The 24,924-nt window shown below is 51.3% G+C and overlaps 8 protein-coding genes across 8 annotated transcripts; 5 read left to right on the forward strand and 3 right to left on the reverse strand.

Moving 5' to 3' along the window:
* Positions 1-749: 749 nt before the first annotated feature.
* On the forward strand, positions 750-1,564 carry LOZ57_004798 (uncharacterized protein; the record flags this gene model as incomplete). The annotated part of the gene is made up of 2 exons (XM_049253838.1): positions 750-1,017; positions 1,074-1,564. The coding sequence occupies 2 exons, from the start codon at positions 750-752 to the stop codon at positions 1,562-1,564; spliced, it is 759 nt and encodes a 252-aa protein (XP_049107150.1).
* A 446-nt stretch (positions 1,565-2,010) lies between these two features.
* On the reverse strand, positions 2,011-4,074 carry GUP1 (glycerol transporter; the record flags this gene model as incomplete). Its single annotated transcript, XM_049253839.1, has 4 exons — positions 2,011-2,991; positions 3,045-3,647; positions 3,709-3,776; positions 3,834-4,074. The coding sequence occupies 4 exons, from the start codon at positions 4,072-4,074 to the stop codon at positions 2,011-2,013; spliced, it is 1,893 nt and encodes a 630-aa protein (XP_049107151.1).
* Positions 4,075-6,608: 2,534 nt separating this feature from the next.
* LOZ57_004800 (uncharacterized protein) lies at positions 6,609-8,029 on the forward strand (the record flags this gene model as incomplete). The annotated part of the gene is made up of 4 exons (XM_049253840.1): positions 6,609-6,923; positions 6,976-7,539; positions 7,595-7,700; positions 7,788-8,029. The coding sequence occupies 4 exons, from the start codon at positions 6,609-6,611 to the stop codon at positions 8,027-8,029; spliced, it is 1,227 nt and encodes a 408-aa protein (XP_049107152.1).
* A 382-nt stretch (positions 8,030-8,411) lies between these two features.
* On the forward strand, positions 8,412-9,904 carry LOZ57_004801 (uncharacterized protein; the record flags this gene model as incomplete). Its single annotated transcript, XM_049253841.1, has 4 exons — positions 8,412-8,929; positions 8,987-9,150; positions 9,207-9,457; positions 9,569-9,904. 4 exons carry the CDS (start codon positions 8,412-8,414, stop codon positions 9,902-9,904), a joined length of 1,269 nt encoding a protein of 422 aa, XP_049107153.1.
* A 368-nt stretch (positions 9,905-10,272) lies between these two features.
* On the reverse strand, positions 10,273-11,465 carry AOX2 (inducible alternative oxidase 2; the record flags this gene model as incomplete). The annotated part of the gene is made up of 3 exons (XM_049253842.1): positions 10,273-10,783; positions 10,844-11,140; positions 11,194-11,465. 3 exons carry the CDS (start codon positions 11,463-11,465, stop codon positions 10,273-10,275), a joined length of 1,080 nt encoding a protein of 359 aa, XP_049107154.1.
* Positions 11,466-12,378: 913 nt separating this feature from the next.
* LOZ57_004803 (uncharacterized protein) lies at positions 12,379-12,936 on the reverse strand (the record flags this gene model as incomplete). The annotated part of the gene is made up of 1 exon (XM_049253843.1): positions 12,379-12,936. One exon carries the CDS (start codon positions 12,934-12,936, stop codon positions 12,379-12,381), a length of 558 nt encoding a protein of 185 aa, XP_049107155.1.
* Positions 12,937-18,268: 5,332 nt separating this feature from the next.
* LOZ57_004804 (uncharacterized protein) lies at positions 18,269-19,621 on the forward strand (the record flags this gene model as incomplete). The annotated part of the gene is made up of 1 exon (XM_049253844.1): positions 18,269-19,621. The coding sequence occupies one exon, from the start codon at positions 18,269-18,271 to the stop codon at positions 19,619-19,621; it is 1,353 nt and encodes a 450-aa protein (XP_049107156.1).
* Positions 19,622-20,109: 488 nt separating this feature from the next.
* LOZ57_004805 (uncharacterized protein) lies at positions 20,110-23,637 on the forward strand (the record flags this gene model as incomplete). Its single annotated transcript, XM_049253845.1, has 1 exon — positions 20,110-23,637. One exon carries the CDS (start codon positions 20,110-20,112, stop codon positions 23,635-23,637), a length of 3,528 nt encoding a protein of 1,175 aa, XP_049107157.1.
* Positions 23,638-24,924: the final 1,287 nt, after the last annotated feature.

The raw sequence follows: 24,924 nt of genomic DNA on the forward strand, positions 1-24,924 counted from the left end.
TCGTGTTTTACATGGCCCCAAGCCGTCGCGTCATTTATAGAGGCTGACGAATTTCCCTATTTCGACTTCGTTTTGGTTTCCTACAGGCTTTGCAAACTGCAACGCAACGTTTGTCCACGTATGTGAATGAACTGGAAGGCAAGCTGGACCAGCTGCAGAGGAAAAAGTGATGATAAATGATATGGTATATGGTATGCTGGATGATTTTTCTGTTATGATTTCACTCTTATACTGCTCCTTTAATATTTTATTCTTTCCACTCTCGCTTTTTTCTGTTTTAGATACCCTAATTTTTATCTCCCCTTTCACATTGTTTAGACCATGACTTCGTTACGAAGTAGATTGTTTTACGGAAAGCAGCGGTTAATGGTGTCTGTTTTCAATATATAGAGCGTGTCTATCACTCCCTGTCCAATTTCTTACGAGCTTTAGGCCAGCGAGGATGCATATTACAAGTCCCAATTTATTTATTTATTTCTTTTCCAGCAGAGCCCCTGTAAAGTATTAACTAGGCGCCTTTGTTTCATGTACCGGATCTCACTGAAACGTTGGAGGCCCAAGTACTCCGTATAGCTCTCATCAAACATGCTCGACGGCATGGAACTCCCAACTAACTAACAGGTAGTTAGTTAGCCTCATGCAAACAAGCCAAACAGTGCATTGACTTTGAGGCTCTAAAAACATCATCCAGACAATCGACAGCGCTGATCAAAGGCACCATTCTTTCTCATACATTTCATACAATCTTTATGTCAAATCTTATCGAAGTCTTATCTGGGGCCAACCATGCTCCTACCCCCGGATGGGCTTATGTCCCAGATATCCGTCAGCCTGTCACCGCGTCCGGAAGGGCTGGTGGTCGTAAACGCGGCGCGCGAGATGCCGCTATCAGTCGCGACGAAGGAAGCTCAAGGCAGCAGAATGCAGTCCTGAGACGCCTTGCGGAACTGGACCGAGATAACCACAAAGATGTTCATATTCCGATACCAACTAAACAAAAAGACACTGGGTCAAAAGGTTTGACTTATAACCGTTCTACTTGCTTGATAACTTACGGGCTTTTTTTCTTATAGCTTCACGAACTAAAACCACACCCAACGTGCGCCGTATTTTGATGTCCCAGAAAACGTTCAAGAACTACCTCGACGATGAAGAAGCGGCCGCCGCGCTTGCTCCGCCTTCCGGAACGCGTCCCAGTGGGCGAAGTAGCAAAGCCGCTCGGAAGGTTGGAGCCAGGCTTTCAGCAGCATTTCAATCGCAGTCTGAACCTAAAGTATCCCAATTAATCGTTTCCGAGTTTGACCATGACCCTCTCCTCAAATCTTACATCCCGGCGGCACCTTCGGAGCGGATCATGCAGACACTTCTTTCCGAACCACCCCTTTCATATAACGCTTCGCGCGCTACTTTCCCTACGAATGTGAGCCGAAAACCACCGAGAGTCTTTTGTGGAATTTGCGGGTATTGGGGGAAAATAAAGTGTATCAAGTGCCGGGCAAGGGTATGCAGCCTGGCATGCCAACAAGCCCATGATGAAACTGTCTGTGACCGGTTTTTCACATAATTTTCAATATCGGTGGTCAACTTTGTTGCCAAACCACCTTCTGGTACTCCATGGGTTACTGCCGTCCGATAAGACGCACTGAGCCTGGAATTTGCGTCCCCTGTCAACGCTTTGCCTCAGTCTTCGGCACCTACGCGGCTCACTTCCGTGTTTTTCAGCTGGGATTCGTTTTCGATACGGTTAATCGTCGCTTAAAATCTCTGATTTTGAAATATCTATCCACTCTCAGCCTCTATGGCTCATATCAGGGCCGTTCCCTCTGGACAACACTTGACACCTCATACGCCGCAGGGAAAATAACATGGTTGCCCATAATTAAACTTCACTATTGTATATGCTTTATTGGTCTGTGAAAAGGCGGGAGGTGCAAAGCTGGGAATTAGAGAATCCAATACGCTCTCGCTACCGATGCAAATATATGTTACAGGTAGAGGGAATTATACCCGTCAGCACTTCAACCTGATGCCTGCGCGCAACTCTCCCTCGCGAATCTCGAACATAACTTGAACTGCGACAAACACAGCCGAGCAAGCTCCCATCAAATACGCCACGCCTGCATACGATCCCAAAATCCCACTCAGTAAGCCTTGCAAACCGTCTAACCCCAACGCAAATCCAACCAAATTTGCCGCCATCATCATTAAGATATTTCCAACTGCGCCAATTCCACATATAATACGATACTTCGTTGGTTCCGAGCGCCATTTATGTGCCGGGAACAGCATGCTGGCGATTATCTCAGGAAGTACAAAGAGCGTAACGAGCCATCCCCACATCAGAAGGCGAAGATTTATATCGTGCCAGAGCGCAACGAACGTAAAAACAACAAGGAAATTGAAAATTCCGCGAACCTTGGAGGACAGCGTGTTCTGGCCTTGTTCATTTCGACTACCTCCGAGTGGAACATATAAATACCGTACCACCCATCGATTGAACGACCTGTGCCAACTACGCCAGAAGGCGAGTGCAGAATAATTATCAGACATGCATCGTACCATGTTCTCTGGTGGATCGATTCCGTCAATTAAAGCCCATAGACGGAAGAATCGCCAGGGAATAAGCAGCTTCAGCCAAATAATGTGGAGGTTGAAGTACCCTAGCATACTGAGTTGAAAAGGGGTATAAATGGACCAGTTCGGTGACGATTTGGATATTGCGACAACGTAAATATAGTGGAGTATCAACTCCATGCAGAGTAATGTGAGAAGGAAACGAATTCCATAAAGTAAGGTGCGGCTTCTCGAGACTGAAGGAGGACGATATTGTTGTTGGTGCACATAATCGTTAAAAGTAACTATGGGGCCAGCAAGGTAAAGAGGCGAATATAGCGCATATGCTAAGTAATTCCTCACGTTGAAATACGCTTGTTTCGCAGGAGTAGCTATCCGGTCGCGTTCCGACAGGTTTGAGGGATCGAGTTGCTTCTTCTTTGACGAATTAGAAAAAAAAACACAATAGGAAACGTGTGTACGGGTCATACCTCAACCGGGCTTCCAGCACGAAAATCCAAACTCCAGTAATAATCCAGGTTGAAGCTGATCAGGCGAAGAACCGTAATATTGAAAAGCACCTCCCATCGTGAAACGAGGCCTCCCCAGCTGTCAAGCCATTCACCCCAGGTCACGAGACCACTTTCCTTGCCGAGACCAAGCAAAGAAACGACGAAAGACGTAATACTCGCGTATTTATATCCATGCAAAAGTTCGTTTGCAAATAATATGCCGATATTAAACATCCACGTCGATGCCGGTATATAAACTCTTGGGAGTCGTCTTATCATGGCATAATTAACCATTAGTATTCCTAAGACCTTGAAGGCCGAAAACCCATGCAGTGCTACCAAAAATAACAGCGCAAACCAATAATCGAACGAAACCCGTTGTTCAAAACGAGCGGTTGCAGCAACAAGCGATGTAAAACCAGATCCAGAATGGCTCTTGTCAGGCGCTACCAGGGAAGATTCCGCCGACACCATAGGCCAAAAGTAGGCGCAAACCCGGCGAAGTAAAGGATGTATCACAAGCAACAGCGCCATATATGGAATATTATCCCGAAAACTCGCATACTGCAAATCCGAATTGTCCTAAGATAGCGAGAGATATATTAGCAGGGAAAAGTGAAAAAGGGAGACGTAAAACACATACCACCTTACGGCCGGGTATCCAGCCCGTAGAAAGGCGTGCAGAATACTTAGAGTAAGAAGGGTGAGACTCTAAGCTCACATTTCAGCGACCATCCGAAGACTGTACTGTAGCCAGCCCGAGCTCACCTTTAGAGACGTCAATTGCGCTTTTGAACATCAAAGGAACTGCGAGAAGAAAAACAACATAGTAGGCGTAAAACTCGGGCGTATTCCATTGTGATGTAGCAGTACTGTTTTTCGTCTGCCTGGTTTCTCCTGCATGCTGGTTCGAGTTTGCTGCGCCCAGCGGCGCTGTTGCAGAGGCTGTAAAACGAGTGTCGAGGGTGTCCAGAGAGTATAGCCTCCGTAGCAACATCAGCAGACCCATCTTCGCGTCGGCATCTGCGGGTTCGAGCTACTGCTGCTGCTCGGGCCACATTCCCTAACCGCGAAGCTGCGGCCGCGTGAAGCGTTATCGATAAAGGCAAATTTGGATGGGGTGCCAAGAGCCCTTGATTATGTAACAAATGCTTAGTCGAGCTTGATTGGCTCCCTGACATCACTCCATCTCTACTCCGTATGCCCTGTTATATAACTAACTGGACGTCTGTGCTCAATTTAACCAAAGTCCTACGATTAGGCTTCATCATGACTGCAAAGTGGTAGCCAGTGTCGCGAATCAGACTTTACAGCATTCTTCGAACTGTGGATGATCATATCAAACCCTGTGTTATAATCAGGGCCGCTATTTACCAAAAGAATATTTTCTTACTAGATAAGCCTCTTTCCGAGCCATTCCCCAGTTTAAGGCATAGCAGTATTAACGCCTAGAAAACAATGCTTTAAAGTGATATATGTGCTGGCTTTTCCAAAGTAGCTTCAGACAATATCTGCAGCAAATTTCCGTTCCCTTAGATGAAAGCAGTCGTTCGTGAGCATCCTCCAGTCTCCAGTTTATTATATTAATTCGCAAGAGGCGGTCAATATTTAGCCAAAAGATCTTCAATACAGCAACAGGCAACTGTCATGACTGGACTACGCCTCAGTAAAAGGCACCACATCAAAGTCACCAGGGCTCTTGTCAACAACCTGACACCAAAGGGAAGCCACGTGAATGTTGTGGCATACGTTCCCCCTTGTCGAGGCGTTGTGAACTCAGAAACTGGTCGAACGCGCGTTCTACAGCCCGGGGCCCGTATATACTTACCTCCAGCCGGCATCCCGACCTGCCGGGTGTATGGAGGGCTTCGGATCTCCATGATTGGTCGGCGCGGTCAATCGAGCGAAATTACTCCGACCTCTGTTGGCTACTTTATACTGTAAGGCTAAACACCCTAAAACTTGGGGCAAGGCGTCTTATAATGTAAAAAGATACCGAAATCGTGCACCTGGACATTAAACCGCGTAATTTCAAATCGAAGGTGATTTATTGGGTCTACGGACTGAGTAATGTCGTCAAAGTCTTGGATTCTGATGCTTGCTACACGTGATTGGCGCAAGGTTAGATAGTTAGAACAAATTAGTTAGAGCCTGAATTCGGCTTGGTTCATGTTCAAATCCGCCGCTTTAAGCCAACCTACGGAGGAGGTAGGTACTCGCTTCCAGTTACAACTTCACCTTACGGGGACACAAACGATGGCAGAAGAATAGAAGCCCAGCGAGTCTAGTTGATAGGCCACCATCTACTCTGTGCCATGTGCTCGGACAGTAACCATTAGGGTTCTAGAAGCCCTAAGTGTACCGAGGAATCGCAGCTCGTGCGCGTTCACACCTTCGCTAGATAAGATCCCTGCCTGCAACCGCATCTCTTTAATAAAATCTAGCCAGCTATGGTTTGATCCAGTCAGGAGGGCAGCCTCCAATATCAAATTAACTCTGATGCTGCACCCTACTCCCCGCGAAAAAAACTTTGACCCTCGTTTAGTAGCCCATAACTGCTCCGCAAGTAACCCTAGGAAACATATTCGCCGTCCATCTCTATACCGACGTTTCTTTTGGTGCTGGAAGGGTGACACCGTCCGCACCTCCAGGGCTCCCAAGGTCGTAAAAGTGGTATCAGAACCCTGAAACACTTTCGGTGGAGGGTGTCGTTCCAATCTCGAAAACCGGCGACGAATGTCCTTGAACATGGCCGTCAGGATGCGGAAGCGGTCGCTTTTTTTAATCATTTCTCTCACTGAGACTCGGAATTGCAGTCCTCTCCCGCTGTGTTTCGTGCTATAGCCATGTCTGCTGTCCTTCGCGGTACTGTCAATATTACCCCGCGCTTCCCCAGTGCAGATCGTCAAGCTGGGGGACAAATACAACGGTATAAATTGGTGCCGCGCACACTTTCCGGGGAACTCCCTGTTCGACCCGGCTAACCTGTCCTTCTTTTTTTGAGAAAGAATTTACTTACTACTATACTGACGATCATTACGGTGAGCATGTTATTATTATTGATGAGATACCCGACGTATGATTATTGGGGACCTTTGGAAAGCATACACTGGGGTAAAACACGAAAAGCCCTAAGTTGAATGCTAAATTCTGAGCTTGAAAATAATAATGATACTATTGAGTCAACATGATATCTCAGAGAATCGGACCAACAACTCCCAGCGGCGATGGAGTCACAGTCCAAATCTATTCACTCCACATCTACAAAAAGTTCCCTCACTATCCAAAACAATAGTGCTTTTTTATTTTTTGTTTTACTAGAGGGTTGTTTACGCAGGCTGACCCAATATCACCCTCCGATATTGATAAGGGCAGGGGCATGGGACATCTCGTTCCTGAAATAGCCGTATCAGGCGTTACTATCGGCATTTCCTTGAAGTGATTATCGCTCTGGGGAATATATAAGTTTACCCTTCTGCGTCTCAAAATGGAGGAACAGCTGTTTTGGTCAAACTTTTTCGATCCCCCTTCGTCACTTCAGCCATGGCTATCCTTTCCAAAATCTGCATTTTGTCAATTGCTGCGCTGGCATACGTTGATGCCGCGGAGTTGTTGAAAGTTGCGAAAGATGTTGAAATTATCCCCAAGTCGTATATTGTGGCGATGAAGGGAAATGTCAACGACCTTGACTTCCAATCCCACACTGCTTCGATTGCCAGCATCCACCACGAAAATCTGGCTAAACGCGGTTCGAGCAGTGCAGGAGGTTTAAAGTTTGTTTATAACGTCCACAACTGGAAGGGATACAGTGGTAGCTTTGACGAAGACACGCTTCGCCAGATCCTCAATGACCCCAAGGTAAAATGGAAATCCTGACTCCGTTGAACTTCTTCTAATAAAACATGCCCAGGTCGACTACGTTGAACATGACCGCATTGTGAAAGCATTCGTCGAACCCTCAGTAGGACCCGCTTCCCTAGAGACCCAGAAAAATGTGCCAACTTGGGGCCTTCCACGCATCTCCCACAAAAAAGGAGGCAGCCGAGATTACGTCTATGACAGCAAAGCGGGAGAAGGCATCACAATCTACGGTGTTGATACTGGTATTGACGCCACTCACCCAGATTTCGAGGGACGTGTAACTTGGGGTGGTAACTTCGTTGGAGGAGGCAACCGAGATGGCCATGGCCATGGTACTCATACCTCTGGCACATTCGGCTCAAAGACCTATGGTGTTGCAAAGAAAGCCAAGATTGTTGCCGTCAAAGTTCTCAACGAACGATCCCAAGGCAGCTTGGGCGGCATTATGATGGGTATCAACTGGGCTGTCAGCCATGCGAAGCAGAATAACATTACCAATAAAGCTGTCATGAACTTGAGCTTGGGTGCCAAGGGCTCCAATTCCTTGAACGCAGTTGCTACTAATGCCGTTCAAGCGGGTATTTTCCTTTCAGTTGCATCCGGAAATGACAATGTATGCCCAGAAATCAGTCTGAGTTCACATGGTCTTTGAGCTAACATAATTATAGACAAACGCCCAGAGCTACACACCGGCTTCTGCCAAAGGTGTTTGTGCAATCTCTGCTTCCTCCCAAAATGATGCTAAGGCCGGCTTTTCGAACTACGGCTCAATCAGTGAATCTTCCGTGCACTTTTTTACTTCCCTTAGCCCTAGAAGAGAATATATGACCTTTTGCTGGACTTTCTAACCTTCTTCATTAGTTTCTCTATATGCCCCTGGCGACAAGATCGTCTCCCTAAAGCCCGGTGGTTCTACCCAAGTCATGTCCGGAACATCGATGGCCGCCCCTCACGTTGCTGGTGCTGCCGCTGTTTTGATGTCCGTTGAAGGTCTTGAAGTCAGCAAAGTGTGTGACCGCCTCAAGGAATTGGGAAACCCCGCCATTTCGAACCCGGGAGCGGGAACTACCAACAAGCTGCTCTACAATGACAGTGGCGAGTAAGAGTGGTGTAGCTTGGGATCGCTATTCTATGTACATATTTGAACTTATCTGGCATTCATGCATCATGCACATACTTGATAAATGATGCTCCTATCAAACGTCTATTTCAGGTCATATCTCACATCAAAAAAACGATACTTTCGTCCAAGGCTCGGCTTTTCAAAAGTCGCTTTCTGTTTAGCGAAGATACAACAGTAGATACTTTCAACGGAAAGAAGAATAACGTTGTAAATGGTATTTCTGATATATCGCGAGGCTGACATAACTACCTGTTAAGCCTTCTACAGTCCCACTCCTTAGTTAACTACATGGCTCCATGCAGACCCATGCCCAAATTCTGCAACCCTTTCCATGAGTCCATGATCCTTTCGCCTGCCGAACAATGAGAGAAACAAGGCTCTGGAGCCAATGCGGGAATTCCATCCTTGCTCTATACCCTCGTCACTTGTCTAGCTTGAGTTTACCGTGTCGCCTTAAGGCTCAGGCCGAATGGCAAATCAGCCTTGCAAAACACTCCGGCGTTTATTTGTCTTCTTTGTATACAGTAGCATCAGGTAGAAGGCTGCGCGGAACCGTCAATCGATCTTTTTTCTCGACCTCTGGATTCCTGCGGTTCTATACTACTCAAGTGTCTGCAGAACCCCGGGCCGATGCCCAGGGCATCCAGAAGAGCCTGGAGGTCAAGGATCGGCCAAGGGGTTCGGGTTTGTTCCTCGGGCCTTACCAAAAGGTCCAGGATGAAAGTGCCTGCATTTCTCCGTATGTCTATACGATATCGTTACCGGGGAAAAATAGCATCGCAAAGTACATCGATACCCTCCAGGAATGGATGCGTCTCGACTCCGTTCTAGCAGAGGTTATTAAGAGCATCGCAGTGGATCTGGTGACTATATCTCTAATGTGAGCCATCTGGTGGTTACTTGCCGCAGTATTATTGAGTATCTAACAGTTTGCCAGGCTGGATGATATTCAAGATGGGTCAGAGCTTCGACGCGGCTTTCCCGCGGCACATGTTGTATATGGACCTGGCCAGACCATCAATAGCACTACCTATATCATCGCAAAAGCTGCTCGAAAAGTAGAGCAGCTCGCAAACGACAGGAGCCGTATGGTGTTCCTGGGTGAGTGTAACAATAGAATTTTGCAGGGCTTCGGTTTAAGTCTGATAGCTCTTTAGAAGAAATACAGAATCTATGTGCCGGCCAGGGATTGGATCTCTACTGGCGGCATCAAGCGAAATGCCCGTCGATCGAAGAGTACATCTCAATGGTCGATAACAAAACCGGAGGATTTTTCCGCCTGGTAACGCGACTTATGGCAGCGGTATCTAAGGAGCCCATGAAGTCGAGGGATCTTCTTCAGTTGGTAACCCTGATGGGACGATACTACCAAATCCGCGATGATTATCAGAACCTAGTATCCGAGGAGGTAAGAACGCCTTCGATGGCAAATACTGTTCTCTCGCTCTCGTTTCCTCTCTCGGTCTTTCTGAGAGGTTGCATTCAATTTGCTTACTTGCTGTTGTGAAAAATCTCGCAGTATGCCGCTAAGAAAGGATTCTGCGATGATCTATCGGAGGGAAAATTCTCCCTTCCACTTATCCACCTCCTTCAGAACGCCCCATCCCAAGCAGCAGATCGCGCCAGAGATCTCATCTTTCGTCGAGATCAGCGCGCCGAGGACTCAGGGCGTGGTCTTAGCCGAATGTCAAAGAAGTGGGTGCTTGCCGAGATGAAGAAGATTGGTAGTTTGGAGTATGTCTACACTGTGCTAGAGCACATGCATGCAGAAATGTCTGTGCTGTTGAATAGTGTGGAGAACGACATCGGGGAGAATAAAAAGTTGAGGGCGTTTCTGGTACTTCTCAAACTTTGATACCCCTTTGAAGAAATGTGCTCAGTTAAAATATCCCCATTTGATTTTGCTAGATGTTTTCTTTTTAGATTGGGGGCTAGAATTATCGTTTTTTGAAACCAAAATCGAAATTTGACCGTCTCGGATATACCATTTCTTCGGGTAGTTAGATGATAGGTAATGAGTCATATGATCTATAAACTGAAAAATTTCATAGCTCCATCTTTTTTGTAAGCCCAAATATCAAACGCCAAAAAAAGAGATTTGTCACCGCCCACCCGAATACCAGTATGCCGCTTTTTGAATGCAGAGAGGAGAATAGAAGTGCAGAGTTGATAATAATACAGAAATAAAATAGGGAACGTAGTTTGGTAAGAGATAGAAAGTCTTTACAGAACGTCCTTTCTTTCCCAGCCCGTAGGCTTCATAATGGAAGCAGACTTGGTAGGATGTGGCTCTTCTGGATTGTCGTACTTCGCGGCATACGGGTTAGGATCTGCGGTCTGGTTGAGATTGGCTAAAGTGTGATTGACCTCTCTATGCTTTGCCTCATCCGCACGAATGTAATACAGCAAATCAACGATCTTCCGATGGCCCTCTGGCATCTTCCAATACGTAACTGCGATATCGGGAGCATTCATATCTTTCCATCTGGGGAGTCTGCCGGCTTCAAGATCGTTAATGGCATGGGTATATGTTAGAACGGCCTCCTCTTCGAGATATCCGACGAAGCGATGGCAGGTCCTGGGAGAGAAGAGGTAGGAGATGAAGAAAGCGTTGAAGAAGACGCCTTGGGCGCCGAGGACCATGAGGCGCATGAACCAGCCGGGCTCGGCGAGTTTTAGGAAGGAGAGAAGATGCATGCGCTCGTTGTAGGCTTCTTCGAGAAGGGTTTCGATCCTGAGAAGGGCGTTAGCAATTCGAATACCAGGGTAGAAGAAAGATAATTAGGAGGCTTACCATCCAAGATCTCTCTTCATGCGCCGTAAGCTGCGCATGTGGCGAAGCATACCGCCAACCATACCCGGAACCGCAGCAACAGTCTCGAGGAAGATGAATCGGATGATCCATTTCCGCTCGTCCATGGTGAATGGCCTGACTTGCTTCTGTTCCTTGCCTGTAGGCGCATGCTTATAGCCAGTCGCGAGATCCATACCCCATCGCAGGGCGCGGACGGTACCCAAGGCGAGCCAGTCCGACCAATCCTTCTTTTCACGATGGGCAACGACGATATCTCTCATTTCCTTCTCGGTGAATCTGGAGCAAACGTAAGTGTCTGACTCATACTAAGACCCGCCAAGATAACATACACAGGGTGTTCAAAGTGGGATTCAGTCTCGACAACATGCTTCGTTTTTGGTGGAGGGAAGTATTCCTGCAGTTTGCGGGGTGTAGTGGTTGAAAAGTGCCTGGGGGTGTTTGGTTTGCCATAGCAATGCAGTGGTGATGTGGAGGCGGTTCGGAGGCCGATCGATACTATCATCGAGGGGCGCACCGATGTTCTCAGACACGATTGCTGAAACAGCCTCGCGGGCGCTGAGCCGGCCATTAAGGCCTTTAGAGGAACCGCTGTGGTGGTCATTGTGCTGGAAGGGGTGTTTGTGAAGGTTCTCTTTTGAGGGCAATCCTCCAACAGGACGATAAAAAGGGAAAATAGCCACTGGAAAGTGAGTGATTTCAGACGCAATCAGGCGTTGGTCAAACTCCAGGGGCGAATATCGAAATGCGAGGGAGCCACACGGGGCGAGCAGAATTTATAGCAACCCGCCAGCAATGACTTCATCACGACAAGCCTGCGGGCGTTTAGGCCCGGCTGGGCTGGCGCTAAGCCAGGCCGCGGCTCAGGCCCGATCGGGGTGCCGTTGCGAACGCCATTGGGCGGCGCGTCGGGGATCTCGGGCTTCAGCCCTGCTGCGGAACTGCGTCGCAGACATTGACTGACACATAATAAATAGGTCCGTAGTATTCTCGCTCTTTTGCTCTGCGTCCCAGCGACGTTGACGCTCGCCCAGCGCCGCCAGCACTGCCAACCCCGCCAGCCCTGCAGGCCCCGTTGTGCCAATGGGCGCTGCCGCGGTGTGGCTGATGGGCAGCAGGGCGGCGCGCCTGGCACGCCGTAGCCCGTTCACGTGCTGCCGTCGGGCAAACCCGGGACGCGGCAGCCGCGCTGACTCAAACACGAGCGAATTCGCGCACAAGGAGGCAAGCGGAACAAAAATAGTCAGTGGAAGAGGTTGTTGGCAAATCGAACGCAATAACAATAAGTCTAGTTCGTCGGCAGCTGTCTATATTTTATATGCCACAACACATTCACTTGATCAACTGGAGAGGTCTCCTAAAGAACCCTATTTCCAACAAAAGAGCGTGTATATATCCGCAGAAAGAAATCTCCTCATTATTACACCGATTCAACGTCTCACCATATTCACACCTGCAGTTCTCCAGATCCCTAGCACTTCCCATCCAATTTGCGCTTCCATTCTTATATCAAGTTTCTAAGCGATAAGATGTCTAAGTTTGAAAAAGCAACTGGCCTCAGGTACGGTATTTGCCTCTTGTCCGTATTGGCCCCCGGAGAGAGTGTACTGGAGATTGACTGTTGAGCCGGCTCCAATTGGCTGTGGTGAAGGTGCCTCAACAGACAAGGGATCCGTGGTGCCTTTGCCCGCCATCGTGATTCCCACACCGTTGACTGAGACTGTAAAGACAACGGGGAAGTGGCCGAGCTTTGGGTCGAATTTCGTCCATGCTCCCGTATGGCCGTCGCCGTACTTTATATCCCTCACTTGACCGGTGATTTTGCCGGGGTTTCCGGGGGAAACACAGACTCGCGAAAAGGTGCTGAAGTTGTTCTTGCTGCATAGCTCCCATGGCGTGCAGTTCTTCTCTTTGTTAGAATCGTCAGGAACCGGACCATGCCACTTGGGAAGATCAGGCTGCGTTGGGGGGCTAGGCATAGCAACCACAGGCTTTGGGCCATCCTGGGCTACTGGACTTGCTAACGCAGAAGAAGCACTCAACAAGAGAGCGAAAAAGATACCCCGAGACCGCATGTTTGCTAATGGAGGAAATGGCAACAGAAGATATAAATTGGATAACGCTTTGGATTGGAAATAAAGCTCGACTTGAAATGCTGTGTGGTTGATTCTGCAAAAAAGAGGCTTCTGAACAGGGAAGGATGACCTCTTTATACCACTCAGTTGGGGGTGCTCGGATGTGCTTCTAGGAGTGCGCTTTTCCAAGATGAGGAATGGCGAGGCTCCTTCGTGGTTTATCCTGCTACAACTAATAATAGTGACGGTCCTGTGGGAGAGCTGATAGAGACTAAGCAATTTGGCCCGCTCCATTTAGTATTGGGAGACCATTGTTAAGCAAAGCGGGTTCCACATCATTCAAACCCCCAGCAAATCCTTCAATATATGATGAAGCTCGGACAAGAATAATGGCCAGCACATAAGCAATATCTTTTCCGTTGTTAAGCCCCGGATGACGAAATAATGAGCTCCAAGAGCAGTGATGCTTCTTCTTATTCCAATCTTCAGCTCAAGCTGAGTGGCTCTAAGCTAAAATGGCCCATTCTTGTTGGAGATACATTTATTCCGAACGCTCTTTTTTCTTAAAGCTCTAAACATTGAGAATGGCAAGACTAACTTTTGTTTTTGATAATATTTTAGACCATAATCTCTCTACTCCCATATGTAAGTTCCATTCTTCCATTCGTCGATACTCCGTATGGAGGAATAAAAAAGTGTCGATATCTTCCTTCAAACTTTAAGCATCCTAGAGTTTAGAAATCGCGCTGCGCCCTGGTAGGATTCTCTCGACCAGAGAAAAAGCCGCGCTTGCGTTATTTGCCGTGTTTTAGAAGGTTCTACGTGTTAATATGGAGTACCTCTTGTTCCTTTACTCCTATCCATATCCCTAGCCAATTTCCAAGAAATAGGGCGAGCAGTGAAATCCTAATATCCATCCTTCAAGGTCAGGTGGCATCAGTAATTGGGGGTAGATTAGCGTGTGTTATAACCTGCGTTACTATGTAAGTTATGCCAAGGTGCCGTCTAACTTTAGCGGGGCAAGTTATCATACTAGGCCCAATATAGTCTAGTGTATATGAAAAGTCTTGGCATTATGCGCGCCGGAGCTTAGTAACCAGCCAGTGTGCTGTGTAATCAGCTGTGTAATTACTAAGCTCTCTAATTACTAAGCTACCAGCCTGCCTGCGCGTGTACTGTTTTGGCATACGGAGTAGTAATTCTACAGCTCACCGTACGGGGGCCCCATATAACATGAACTCTAACTCATGCCGCCAAGCTGGCTGATAACCGAGTTATACTGAATGGGTTTGTTAGGGGAGCCGCCGTGATAACCGGGTTATCAGGGCTTGGCAAGTTATAACTTCGTAACGCGGGTCGGTGTTACCTATGAGTAGGTGAATGGTGAGCTTGGCAGGCAAACCACAACATCCAAAGTATTAGTTTGGCCGTCCGCGAATATAAAATATACATCCCTATAGGAGACTTATGGGTATGCTTTCTTCTCGTCGTTGCGCTGCCTCTCCTGTGGGATTTTCATGTCAGAGGACTGTTCACAGGGAGTGAGTAAGTCCGTGCTCAGGCCTTGATCTTGTGGTCTGGGCCTTCGCCTCCTTAGTTAACTACCCAGTGAGTAGCCCAATGCACGCAAACCGCCACTAAAACGTCAGGGCATAGAAAACACAGCCAATAATAACCCATGCTTGTTGAGGAGGCCTTTGCAGGGACGTATGTACATACTAATAATGGAAGTACGGAGGGATGGAGGCAGGATTAACCAACATGTCGTAGAACAACACGTCCGCCCGCAAAAGATGGAGGCAAGGAAATATAGGGCTGAAAACCTCCAGGAGCCAATGTAACCAAGGTGTAAGCCAACTTACATAGTAACACAGGTTATAACACACGCTATAGTTATATGAAAGTGGTGATGGTTTGTTTTCATCTGCTACATAATCATTCCTGTACTCCCTAGTCGGATAGAACAACCCGCCCAGAAAACAGCTGCAGCGTTTATCGAACTACCTGGAATCGAGCGTCGCCAGCTTTCGGGCTAATTTCGGAATTCTCCAGCTTCAAGACCTGCGCATGCGGTGGGCCTTGGGCGATATCGACTAGTAGTCGTTGGACCGACTCGTCGTCACCCTGGGCCTCACCCTCAACCTTTCGATGCGTAAGCACGCAATAATGACTCGTTACGGAAATGGTGAGAGGGGGTTTGGGGCTGAGGTAAAGAGGCGATGCAAAGCATTCGGGGCGCACACCTTTCCATCAGTGGTATTTCTGACCCAGCCAGTCAGTCCGTAGCCGTTGGCCTTTTTCTGCGTAAAATCACTGCGTAAGAGCCGTCGATCAGCGGTGGAGCTCGATAGAACAAGGCCCACAGTCGTCGTACCGGAAACATACCCCTGGTTGAAGTCAGCTCGATCCTATCCACGTAAGCCCCAGCTTAAAGCATAGGTATCTTAATTAGGAGCTATGTCGATAGGACAAACTTACCCTGGACCCTCCCATAGACCGTGAACGCGACCTAAACACAGTTGCTTCGAGTTAGCGAGTCTGCCACCATAGGCGACGTGCCGATTCCCAAAGCAAACAACTGCGCCATACACGTTTAGCCATTACGCCTGCCAGCCTGGAGAGGTGCAGCGTGATATAGAAGCCAATTGTTAAGGCTATCTATGTGTTTCCGCGCAGAGTGTACTCCGTGAGAATGTACACTCGTGAGGCTAGCCTTCGAGTGCCCCCGTCTCTGTCAACCTGTCACTGGCGTCAAGTCTTCTTGCGGGGGCGGCGGGAGATGCTGCCGGAACTATTTTGGGCCTGCTGCGCGCTAGGCCCAAGTTGGCGAACGCGACGTGTCCCCTCGCCTCCCCCTTTTAAAGATCGGCGCAGGGATGGAAAATACCTACTCCGTGTGGAGTACGGAGTACTTACAAAATTATATTGCCAGGACGGCGGGTGGCATAGCTACTACTCAAACTATATATATCCCACAGATCTGTGGGGAGTTGCGACGCGCACTACTACTCTAAGGTAGAGTAGGAGTACACAACAGTTCTACATGAGTTACAGAAGCTGCAATAGTGACATTCAAAATACAACCATGCAGGAACAGGACTTCGAGAATAGTACCGCCATCGCCATATACGAACTTCAAAACAATAAACAAATTCCTAGCCTTGAGCAGTTCTCATGGTAATCTTTAGGGGGCCCGTGGCACGATTAGACAATGGCGCGTATTCAAAGTGACCGTTCACGACGGTGAAAGCTAGGCCGTATTAGTGCCTCTTTTTGCCCGCCACGCCTCACAGGATGCTGTTATACAGGTCCTTGAGCTTGAATTTCGAATTCGTGAAGAACTTGAGCTAAAGGATTCCCTTGGGCTGCAGTGTCACATTTGATAATGTGGTCGGATCCCGCTTCTTTGCATTGGCATGGGTTCTGAGCAGCCAGCTGATGAATTTGCAGCGCCGCCTCTGTTGAAATAAAGCATTAGATCAAGTCGCGATATTACACACGTCAATGATTGAAGGTACTAGGCATGCTAGTATGCTCAATTCCTTGTCTGTTCAGGCTGAACCTGACTCACAATCTCAAAGGGTCTTTCAGAAGGAGTAAAGGATTTCACCCAGACATTCCAAAACAAAACTTGTAGAGTTCATGAGGATGTTTTTCCAGAAATCACTAGACAGGACTGCTCTGATCAGATGTCCATTATTTTGGGTGTTTTTAACTTTTTAATCTGAGCTCGATGACGACTATTTCCCCCAACTTTGAGTCTCTAGGATCTTAACATAGCACCAAGTGCTACTTTCTTGGGGGATTGGGAGATCTAGATATATCTCGATGCCCGAAATGGTCAGCAGTGACAAAAATGATGATTCAAGTACTGTCATCCGAAAATGCTGACTTTCAACACAGCTTTCTAACATCAATCATAAGCAAAGGTATGCACCAAAGACTAGCACGGAATGGATAGAGAGTTGCATCTTGCGGACAAGGTAGCAAAGGAAGGGGAAGCGAAGATGAACAAGATCTTTCTGGTCTTTTCGAGATCCGATATACTGCATCTCTGGCAGTTTGCCATAGTCGAAATCCTCTATATAGCCGACATGAGACTCTCGCTCGACATCATGATGCTGACACTCATAAACAGCCATCGCGGGTTCATTAGTCGGGTGTAGCTGTACTCGTAAGAATATGACTTCTTAGTCCCTATCTAGCAGGCCATTGCCACCTACCGATGTCAATGACGCCATCTGGCCCAAGAAGGGTATTCCCGCCCGTTGAAGCCTGTGCTAAGCCACTGTTCTGGTGATAGCACAGACCTCTTCAAACTCGTCGCGATGAACCTAGGAGTGTTACATAGCTCGAGCATCAAGTGCGGTCTCCCCGCCAAACCAAGGACGCCAATTCCGTTTAAAGTGAGCGGGATGCCCACTTTGGCGTACTCCTGAGCGAACAGCCACACCGCGTGCAAAGTATACGTCCCATGGGAATTGCTCACAAGAGTGAAGAGGGTGCAAGCCCAAGAGCTCTTGGGCCTCTACCCGCAATTTTGCGTTTGTTCGGTTTGGGGAGCCGCTTCTCTCTCTTCGAGGTCGAGGCACGTCAGGCTGGCGAGGCTGTTTGTTTCAGGGTGGCTCTAGCGATGGACTGCTCGCACGCCGTTTGCTTTGCAGAGGTTAGTTTACCAGCTCTTGCAGCCAAGCTTTGTGTTGTGCGGCGGGTGGTGCTTGGCTCTCGCGATGGGTATTTAGGGGTCGAGATAGGCGGAGGAGCGCCATAGCCGTTGCAGACGAAGAGGACACCGTTGAAGCATCAACCGGTGGCATCGGGGGAATGAATGATGTTCTTTTATTAGTTAAGTGAATAATCTCCGGCTTGCAGTTGCATTGGCGACGGCCTAATTAAAACAACCAACTAGCTAGTTAAGCAGAATGTCACCATGGCATGCTCACGCTGAAACTCCTCCCCCTTCTCCTGTGACACGTCGGCGTATTCGCACCAACAACGAGAACAACAACGACACGCCCGGCGGCGCCCGGCTCTCGAGTTCCACGGAGCAGAGCAGCAGTCGTGACGAGCCCGCTTCCTCCACACCGCACCAGGCGTGCTCCGGGCAGCTTCAACCACGATGGCGGACAACGTCGAGCCCCCTGTCCGTTCGATTCCCGCTCCGATTTCTATAGTCCCTCGCGACCTCTCGCCGTCGCCGTCGCTCTCGCCCACCCCCGCCATCTCCTCGTGCCCGTCGCCCGACCGCACGTTTTCCACCGGGTCCTCGATCTCGAATTTCTCTGGCGATGGCCGATCGTCGATTTCCACCTCGTCGCGGAGGCGCGGCTACATGCGACCGCAGGGCGCCGTGTTCGCCGAGTCGGCGAAAAACCGCGAGAGCGTGATGAGCCTGGGCAGTATCGCCCACCTACAGTACTACTTTGCGAGAACCGGCCTGCTGGACGGCAAGGGCGGCCAGTTGGCGCGAGCGAAGAAGGCCAGAGGGTCGGATATCCCGAAGTTTATGGTCACGCAGCATGCGCAGTTTGGCGAGGATTTGATCGAGAGCCCCGTCGAGGAGATCAGTGATATTGCCGAGGAGTGGGACGAGTCGGAGCCCCTGATGCTGCCCCCGACCGTCAGCACCTACAGCGTGCGCACGCACCATCTGCCGCCATTGGTAGATATCGAGAAACTCAGAAAGGATTTGCAGTCCGCCCTGGACAAAGCTAGAACCGTCTTGACTGCTACGAAGGACGAGCTGGCGGCTCATACGGCGGCGTCTCCCTCGCGTGATCAGACGCCTGACGCGTTGTCGGATGCCGGGGAGGAAGTTCTGGAGAGACCTGTGCCCCCGAAACCACCGCAAGGATGGCATGAGATTGAAGGCATGCACATCCTTGATATGGTGACCCTTGCTATTCGAGCCGCCAGGGTTTACTACACCTCTCACGAGAATCCGGTACGGCTGGACTCAATCAAGAGCGAGAAGAAGATACGAGAAGAACTACTGAGTGTTTTAGACGTGCTCAAGAAATGGGCGGGGCGAAATTTCTCGGGTGGCCTGAGAAGCGAGGAAAGGGAGACCATGCTTGCATGGATCTCGGGAGTGGAGGTCATGATCGAAGACGAACGGGCGCTGGAGGCCAGTGATACGCAGAGGCGAGCGAGTTGGGCGTGGGCCACGGGCGACTGGTCGGGGCGGGAGCGGGAGAGAGAGCGGATGTTCCTGCAAAGCTTTGAGAAGACCGATGAAACAATGCCCCCCTGGGAGGCGGTTGACAGCAGCAGCGCGCTGCCGACGGCGTTTCTGAGTCGCTGGCAAGACGGGCGCCGCCTGGTGCGGTTGCATAACGCGGCCGTTAGGGCGTCGAAACGGCCGTTTGGGGAGATCCGGACGTTCCACGAGGACGTGCGGAAGCCGTACCGGATGGCGGACAACATTCGCTACTGGGTGAAGGCAGCCGAGATCCGGTGGGAGGTCAAACTCGAGGTCGACGCGTTGGCGGTGGTCAATGGAGACAGCGCGGCGGCCTGGCGGCAGCTCGATGTCGCGCTGCTTGACTGGTGCCAAAGCGTGCGCGGCGAACTGATGCGAGACTGGAGCAGCAACAACAACAACCACCATCACAGCAGCGTGCAAACGGCGCTCGCCACCGCTCTCCCCAACGACGACGATGAGGAGCATGAGCCCGAGCAGTGAGCGGGACTTTGGGCGCACGTCGGCTGCACGGGCGCTGCAGGCGCTGCACATCGGCGGCGCTCATTGGTACACGTCGGCGGGCTGGCGTTTCACTCGACTCTGGAGCTGCGAGACACGCAGTCGGTTGCTGTCTCGTGTGCCTCTGAGTTTGCACATACATAGCGAGCGGCCGACATACATACGGCCATCGGTCTGCAACGGCGTCGCGGTGGTCGGCTGATGGGCGGCGCCCTTGGATTGCAGGGCGGCCGCGCCGTATGGTTGGGCTGGAGACAAAGCAGACATAACTACATATGTAATCCCGTTGCATTTTCTTCTTTTTCTTTCTTCTTCTTTCATTTCTTTATGTTAGGCATGGCGAGCTGGTTGATTCCTCCATACTCATCTACATACATACACACCCAATATAATGCACCAGTAGCCAGATGCTGCGCTGGAGCTTCTTGTATACGCCCACTCCCCGCGACTCCTTCTTCCACGGCCAGGGCATGGCGTGCGCGCGGCGTCCGCTGGCGGCCGCACCGGGCTGCCATGTAGAATTCGCGTTCCCGCGGCCGGTGCGGGTGCTGGACGCGGTGGTCGAGGACCTGCGCGTGGCGGGCTTCAGTGCGCCGCCCAGCAACGGCTATCTCAGCGCGCTCACGGCGTTGCTGCGCGCCTCGCTGTTTGGCCAGCAGCCACCGCCGCCCTCTCCACCGCCGCCGCCGCCGCCCACGCCCGCGATGCCTCCGACGACATCCCCAACCGCAACCTCCACCACCACCACCAACACCAACACCACCACAACCACTGCTTCCTCCTCCCCTGCAGCTTCATCATCACCTCCTCCTCCTTCTTCTCCTCCGCCGCCGCCGCCGCCGCTCGTCGAGACCTCCACCACGCGCACCACCATCTCCGTCAAGCTGATCTCCACTCTGCGCCCGCGCAACACCGCGGACTGTGGCATCCAGGTCTCCATGCCCGCAACCGTGTTCGCGTCTCGCTCCGACTCAAACTCCCCCGTTGCGGCCGCCGCCGCCTTCTCGCCCTCGCGGGCTCCGCAGCAGGATCCTCGAGGATCGCCCGGCCCGGTGGCACACCGCTCCATCTCGTGGTCGAGTGCCACGTCCGTCACGCAGCACACGACGAGCTCGTCTATCGCGACCTCCCCCTTACAACCCGCGCCCGCCGGCCCCGGCCACAAGCCTCCACGCACCTCGCCCGCCTTTCTCCGCCGTCTGTCGCCGAACCTCGCCGCGCGCGTCAAGCTCCTCGACGTCACCGCCCAACCCGCCGCGAACGCAGCCACCAGCAGCAACAGCAGTCGCAGTCGAATAGGCAGGATCCCCGAAGAGCATCTGAAGGAGCTCGACAGCCTCCATCGAGACCTGTCCATCAAGGTTCAGAAGAAAGGAAGAGCCTGGGGCGGTGCTGGTGCGCGGTCGACCACCCAGACCCCGGAGCCGGCCTCCGCCAGCGAGCGAGACGAGGCCGAATGTGTTGAGCCGCGCGAGCCGGATAACCCTGCACCCGGATCCGTGGCTTCAGCGACGCACAGCACACCGCAGGAAATGTCCATAGCCGATGAGAGCCCGCGGGATCGGTCGCAGCGGGCCGGAGACTTTCGTGACTCGCTTTCAATTGTTGCTTCTGTGGAACAGAAGGTCCCAGAACCAGGTCTTCGGAGGAGGGACAGCGATCGGGGCCCAACTCCACCGCCCAAAGACAGTCCGCCCGTTGCTCCTCCTGCCAGCTCCACTGCTACGAACGTCGAATCCTACTTTAATCCTCTTGGACTCCATCGCACCGATTCAATATACTCCCTATCCCGAGCGTCCTTTAGTAATCAGCTCTCGCAACTTACCTCTATCATCCTGCCCCAGCCCGCCACCCTAGAAGCCAGTATCGCCGCGATCCCCACCGCTAGCGCTGCCGTAAAAGCACTCACGCAGGCCGCTGAGCAAATACAAAAATGGATAAACAAGTCTTTGGAAGTATTGGGGGGGCTGGATGCCGACGACGACGTGGAATGGGCAGCCGCTGGCGGCAGGGAAGGGCTGGATGATGTCGACAAAGCAATTACAAAATTTGAAAGCCTGGTCAATGTCTATGTCAAGGCCATTGAGGATGTCCAGCTTCGAAACGATATCGCTGACGTGGGCGCCAACCAACTCAATGGCATTGTTATTCAAATGGAATCAACACTGCAAAATTGGGCAAATGTGCGATCCCTGCTTAGAGGGGTGAAGCAACAGGTGGGGCTGGCCATGGAGTGGGAAGAGCTCTGGAATGCAGTGCTGGGCGACGTAGGCCTGGAGATCGAGAACCTCGCTCGTTTAATCTTTGAAATGGAGGAAAAACGGCATAGGGCCGTGATCTCGGACATGGACAATGACCCGGCACATGGTCTGGATATTAATGAATTGGAAACCATCGTGGAGGAATCTCCGGCGAACGGCAATACCCCATCCAATCCCAACTTCAGTTTTGCTCCTGTCTTTCCGCCGGGAAGCGCTCAGCTGGATCTTCAAACGTCCCAGAGCCCTCAAGACGAAGCCACCCTTCTCGCCCTATTTGCGCGGATGCAGCCGCTTCGGGCCTCGCTTGATTTTCTTCCCATGAGATTGTCGATGTTCCGTGCTCAATCGGAGAACACCTTCCCAAGCGCCTGTGACGAGCTGGATGACCGGAGGCAGCGACTCGAGAGCGGATACAGGAAACTCGAAATGGATGCTGAAGCGCTAAGAAGAGAGCTGGGGGAAGATAGGTGGATCATCGTCTTTAGAAATGCTGGCAAGCAGGCCCAGAAAATGTGCGAATCGGTCGAGCGGAGCGTCAACAAGCTACAAGAAGCTATCCATGGCGGGATCCAACACAGCAACCCTGCAGCATTGGCCAAGAGGGCAGAGAACTTCGAGGCAAAGAAAGAGCATTACGGATCGGCTATTGAGCGGGTGTTTTCGATCATCCAGAAAGGCATCAATGACCGTCTAACTGTCAATGGGGAGGTGATTCGCCTGCTAGCTGATCTTCGCGCACGATACGAGTCTCTCCAGGAAAAGATGAGAGCCATGGATGCAGTATTAGATGAGCTTGCGGCTTCTAGACACCACAATCTGCGAGACTCGGTTTCCACGGTGGTTACGATGGACACACACGCATCACGGAGTGCTTTTGATACGCCCGAAAGTTCACCCGCCTCGTCTGTGATCATGGCGAACGGAGCATCAAGCGCAACGGCCAACGGCTCACGACGCAGCAGCGCCACGGGCAACGCTGCATCAAGGACCCCCTCCTCTAAATACCGGCGTTACTCTGCGCTGCCGCAACCGGTGTCGCCGCCGAGCCAAACCACACGGAGACAGCCCGCGCCACGGTCGATCTCAACGGTCACGGCGTCGTTGAAACCTCCCGCTCCCAAGTTCAAGACAATCTGCCCATCGCCCACGCCTCCCGCCCGGCCCGCCTCACGCACATCGGGTCTGATCAACCCGCTCAAACCGCGATGGAACAACAGCGCTAACACCAGCGACCTGGTGATCGGGCACGCCTACGGGCCCTTATCGCCCGGGTCCCCGTCGACAACGCGACGCCTGCCGGTCCCGTCGCGCAGCATCTCGCACCAGCTGGCCCCGCGCAGCCCGCTGAGCCGCGAGTCGTCCGCGTCGCCGCTGCCGGGCCACCGCCCCCACAGCCGCGTCGACCAGCAGCACCACCGCGGGCGCTCGGGCGCGGCGTCTCCGGCTCCGCGAACGTCGTCGTCGTCGCTGATCGATCCGCCGCCGTACAGCAAGCTGCGCAAGCAGTCGCCCGGCACGCCGACGCCGGCCCCGGGGGCGGCGCGCAGCCGGTTGAGCTACATGGGCGGATACAGCAGCAGCGGCGGCGGCGGCGGGGGTTCTCGGGAGAGCTCGACGCCGAGTCGTCCCGGCACGGCGATGGGGCATGCCAGCCGGCGCGTGAGTCTGCTGCCGATGCCCAAGGGGCGGTCGGGACGCGAGAGTGCGGCGGGCGATCGGCCTCCGTGGCGGCACTGAGAGGGAGATTGTGGGTGTTTTAGGGGGGTTTTGGAGAATGAGATTGGGGGGATCAAGTGCGATATTCTATCATTCTTTTGAAATTTCTATTCTTTTCTTTTCTTGACATTTTTGATGTCGAAACCATACTTCCCTCTCTGTGCTAACTACTCATATACTCCCTTTTTTTTTATTCCTCTCTCTTTCTATGTGTGGGTGCGTCTATTTCATTCTACTCTGAGCGGATTTCTTGGTGGATCTTTTTTTATTTCCCACCTTGTGAAAGTACTATATCTTGTCCCCATAGGCATTCGTTATACCGTGTCTCCTTGTGTTTATCAAACTCGATTAGTTCGGAGCTGTCTGGCGTCCAAAGAGCGTTGCTTGGAGTGATTGTTGGTTTTTTTGGGATTCCTGGCATTCGAGACAGCGTAGCTTAGCTTAGCGCAGCTTGGGCGTGCAACGAGTCTTCCCTCATCCCCCTGATTGCAATATCCCCTGGTCCTCCGTATTATTATTATATTATTCTCTTCTTCTTCTTCTTCTTTCCTTCTCGAAACCTGCGCCCGTCCGCGCTAGGCCCAACACGGCTAGTTAGTCCTGCGCGCGCCAACCTCGGCCGTTCTCGCCAGAAAGGGGGCAAAGAAGAGAGGAAGAGACGCAGGCGAAGACGAAGACGAACAAAACCCACCGGTTGCCCGCTTGATGTCATTGCCGGTATTATATACTCGGTGTGTATTACTGTTCCCGTCGCCAGAGGTTCCTACAGCAGCAGCAGCAGCAAGTCAGTTCCTCCCAGCGAGACACCAATCCGTTTCTTCGCCCAACCAACCGCAGGAGTTGTTTTTCGCACCGAGCTGCCGAAAACCGCCTACCTTGGGTAGCTTTGCTTGACTAACTTCCCTCCGGCGTGCCTAACCTACCTCCCTACCTCCCTACCTCCCTACCTCCCTGCAAGCTCCCCCTGAGCCGAACCGCCCAAAAACCGGGCCACATGACGCCGGGCCAAAAGCCTAAATCCGTGCGGCCATTCCCGTTCGGGCTCGCAGCTCCCCGGGCCAAGCCCGCGCCCGCCCCCCCTCTCTCACCTGGCAAGTCCGGGGTACCGCCGGGGCGCAGCAGCGAAGAAGAAGAAGAGCAAGAAAAATAATAATAATAATAATAATAATAATAATAATGAAAAACGTAAGAAGGGGGATGACATTCTGCTGCGCGAGGGAAATTTGCTGAGGGGTTTGTTTTTTTTTTATGACACGGGTTGGGTTTGTTTCGCAAAGCTAGCTACGTCAAAAAAAAAAAAAAAAATTA

This window comes from Ophidiomyces ophidiicola (assembly GCF_022830035.1).
Source record: "Ophidiomyces ophidiicola strain CBS 122913 chromosome Unknown scaffold_21, whole genome shotgun sequence".
Taxonomy (NCBI): Eukaryota; Fungi; Ascomycota; class Eurotiomycetes; order Onygenales; family Onygenaceae; genus Ophidiomyces; species Ophidiomyces ophidiicola.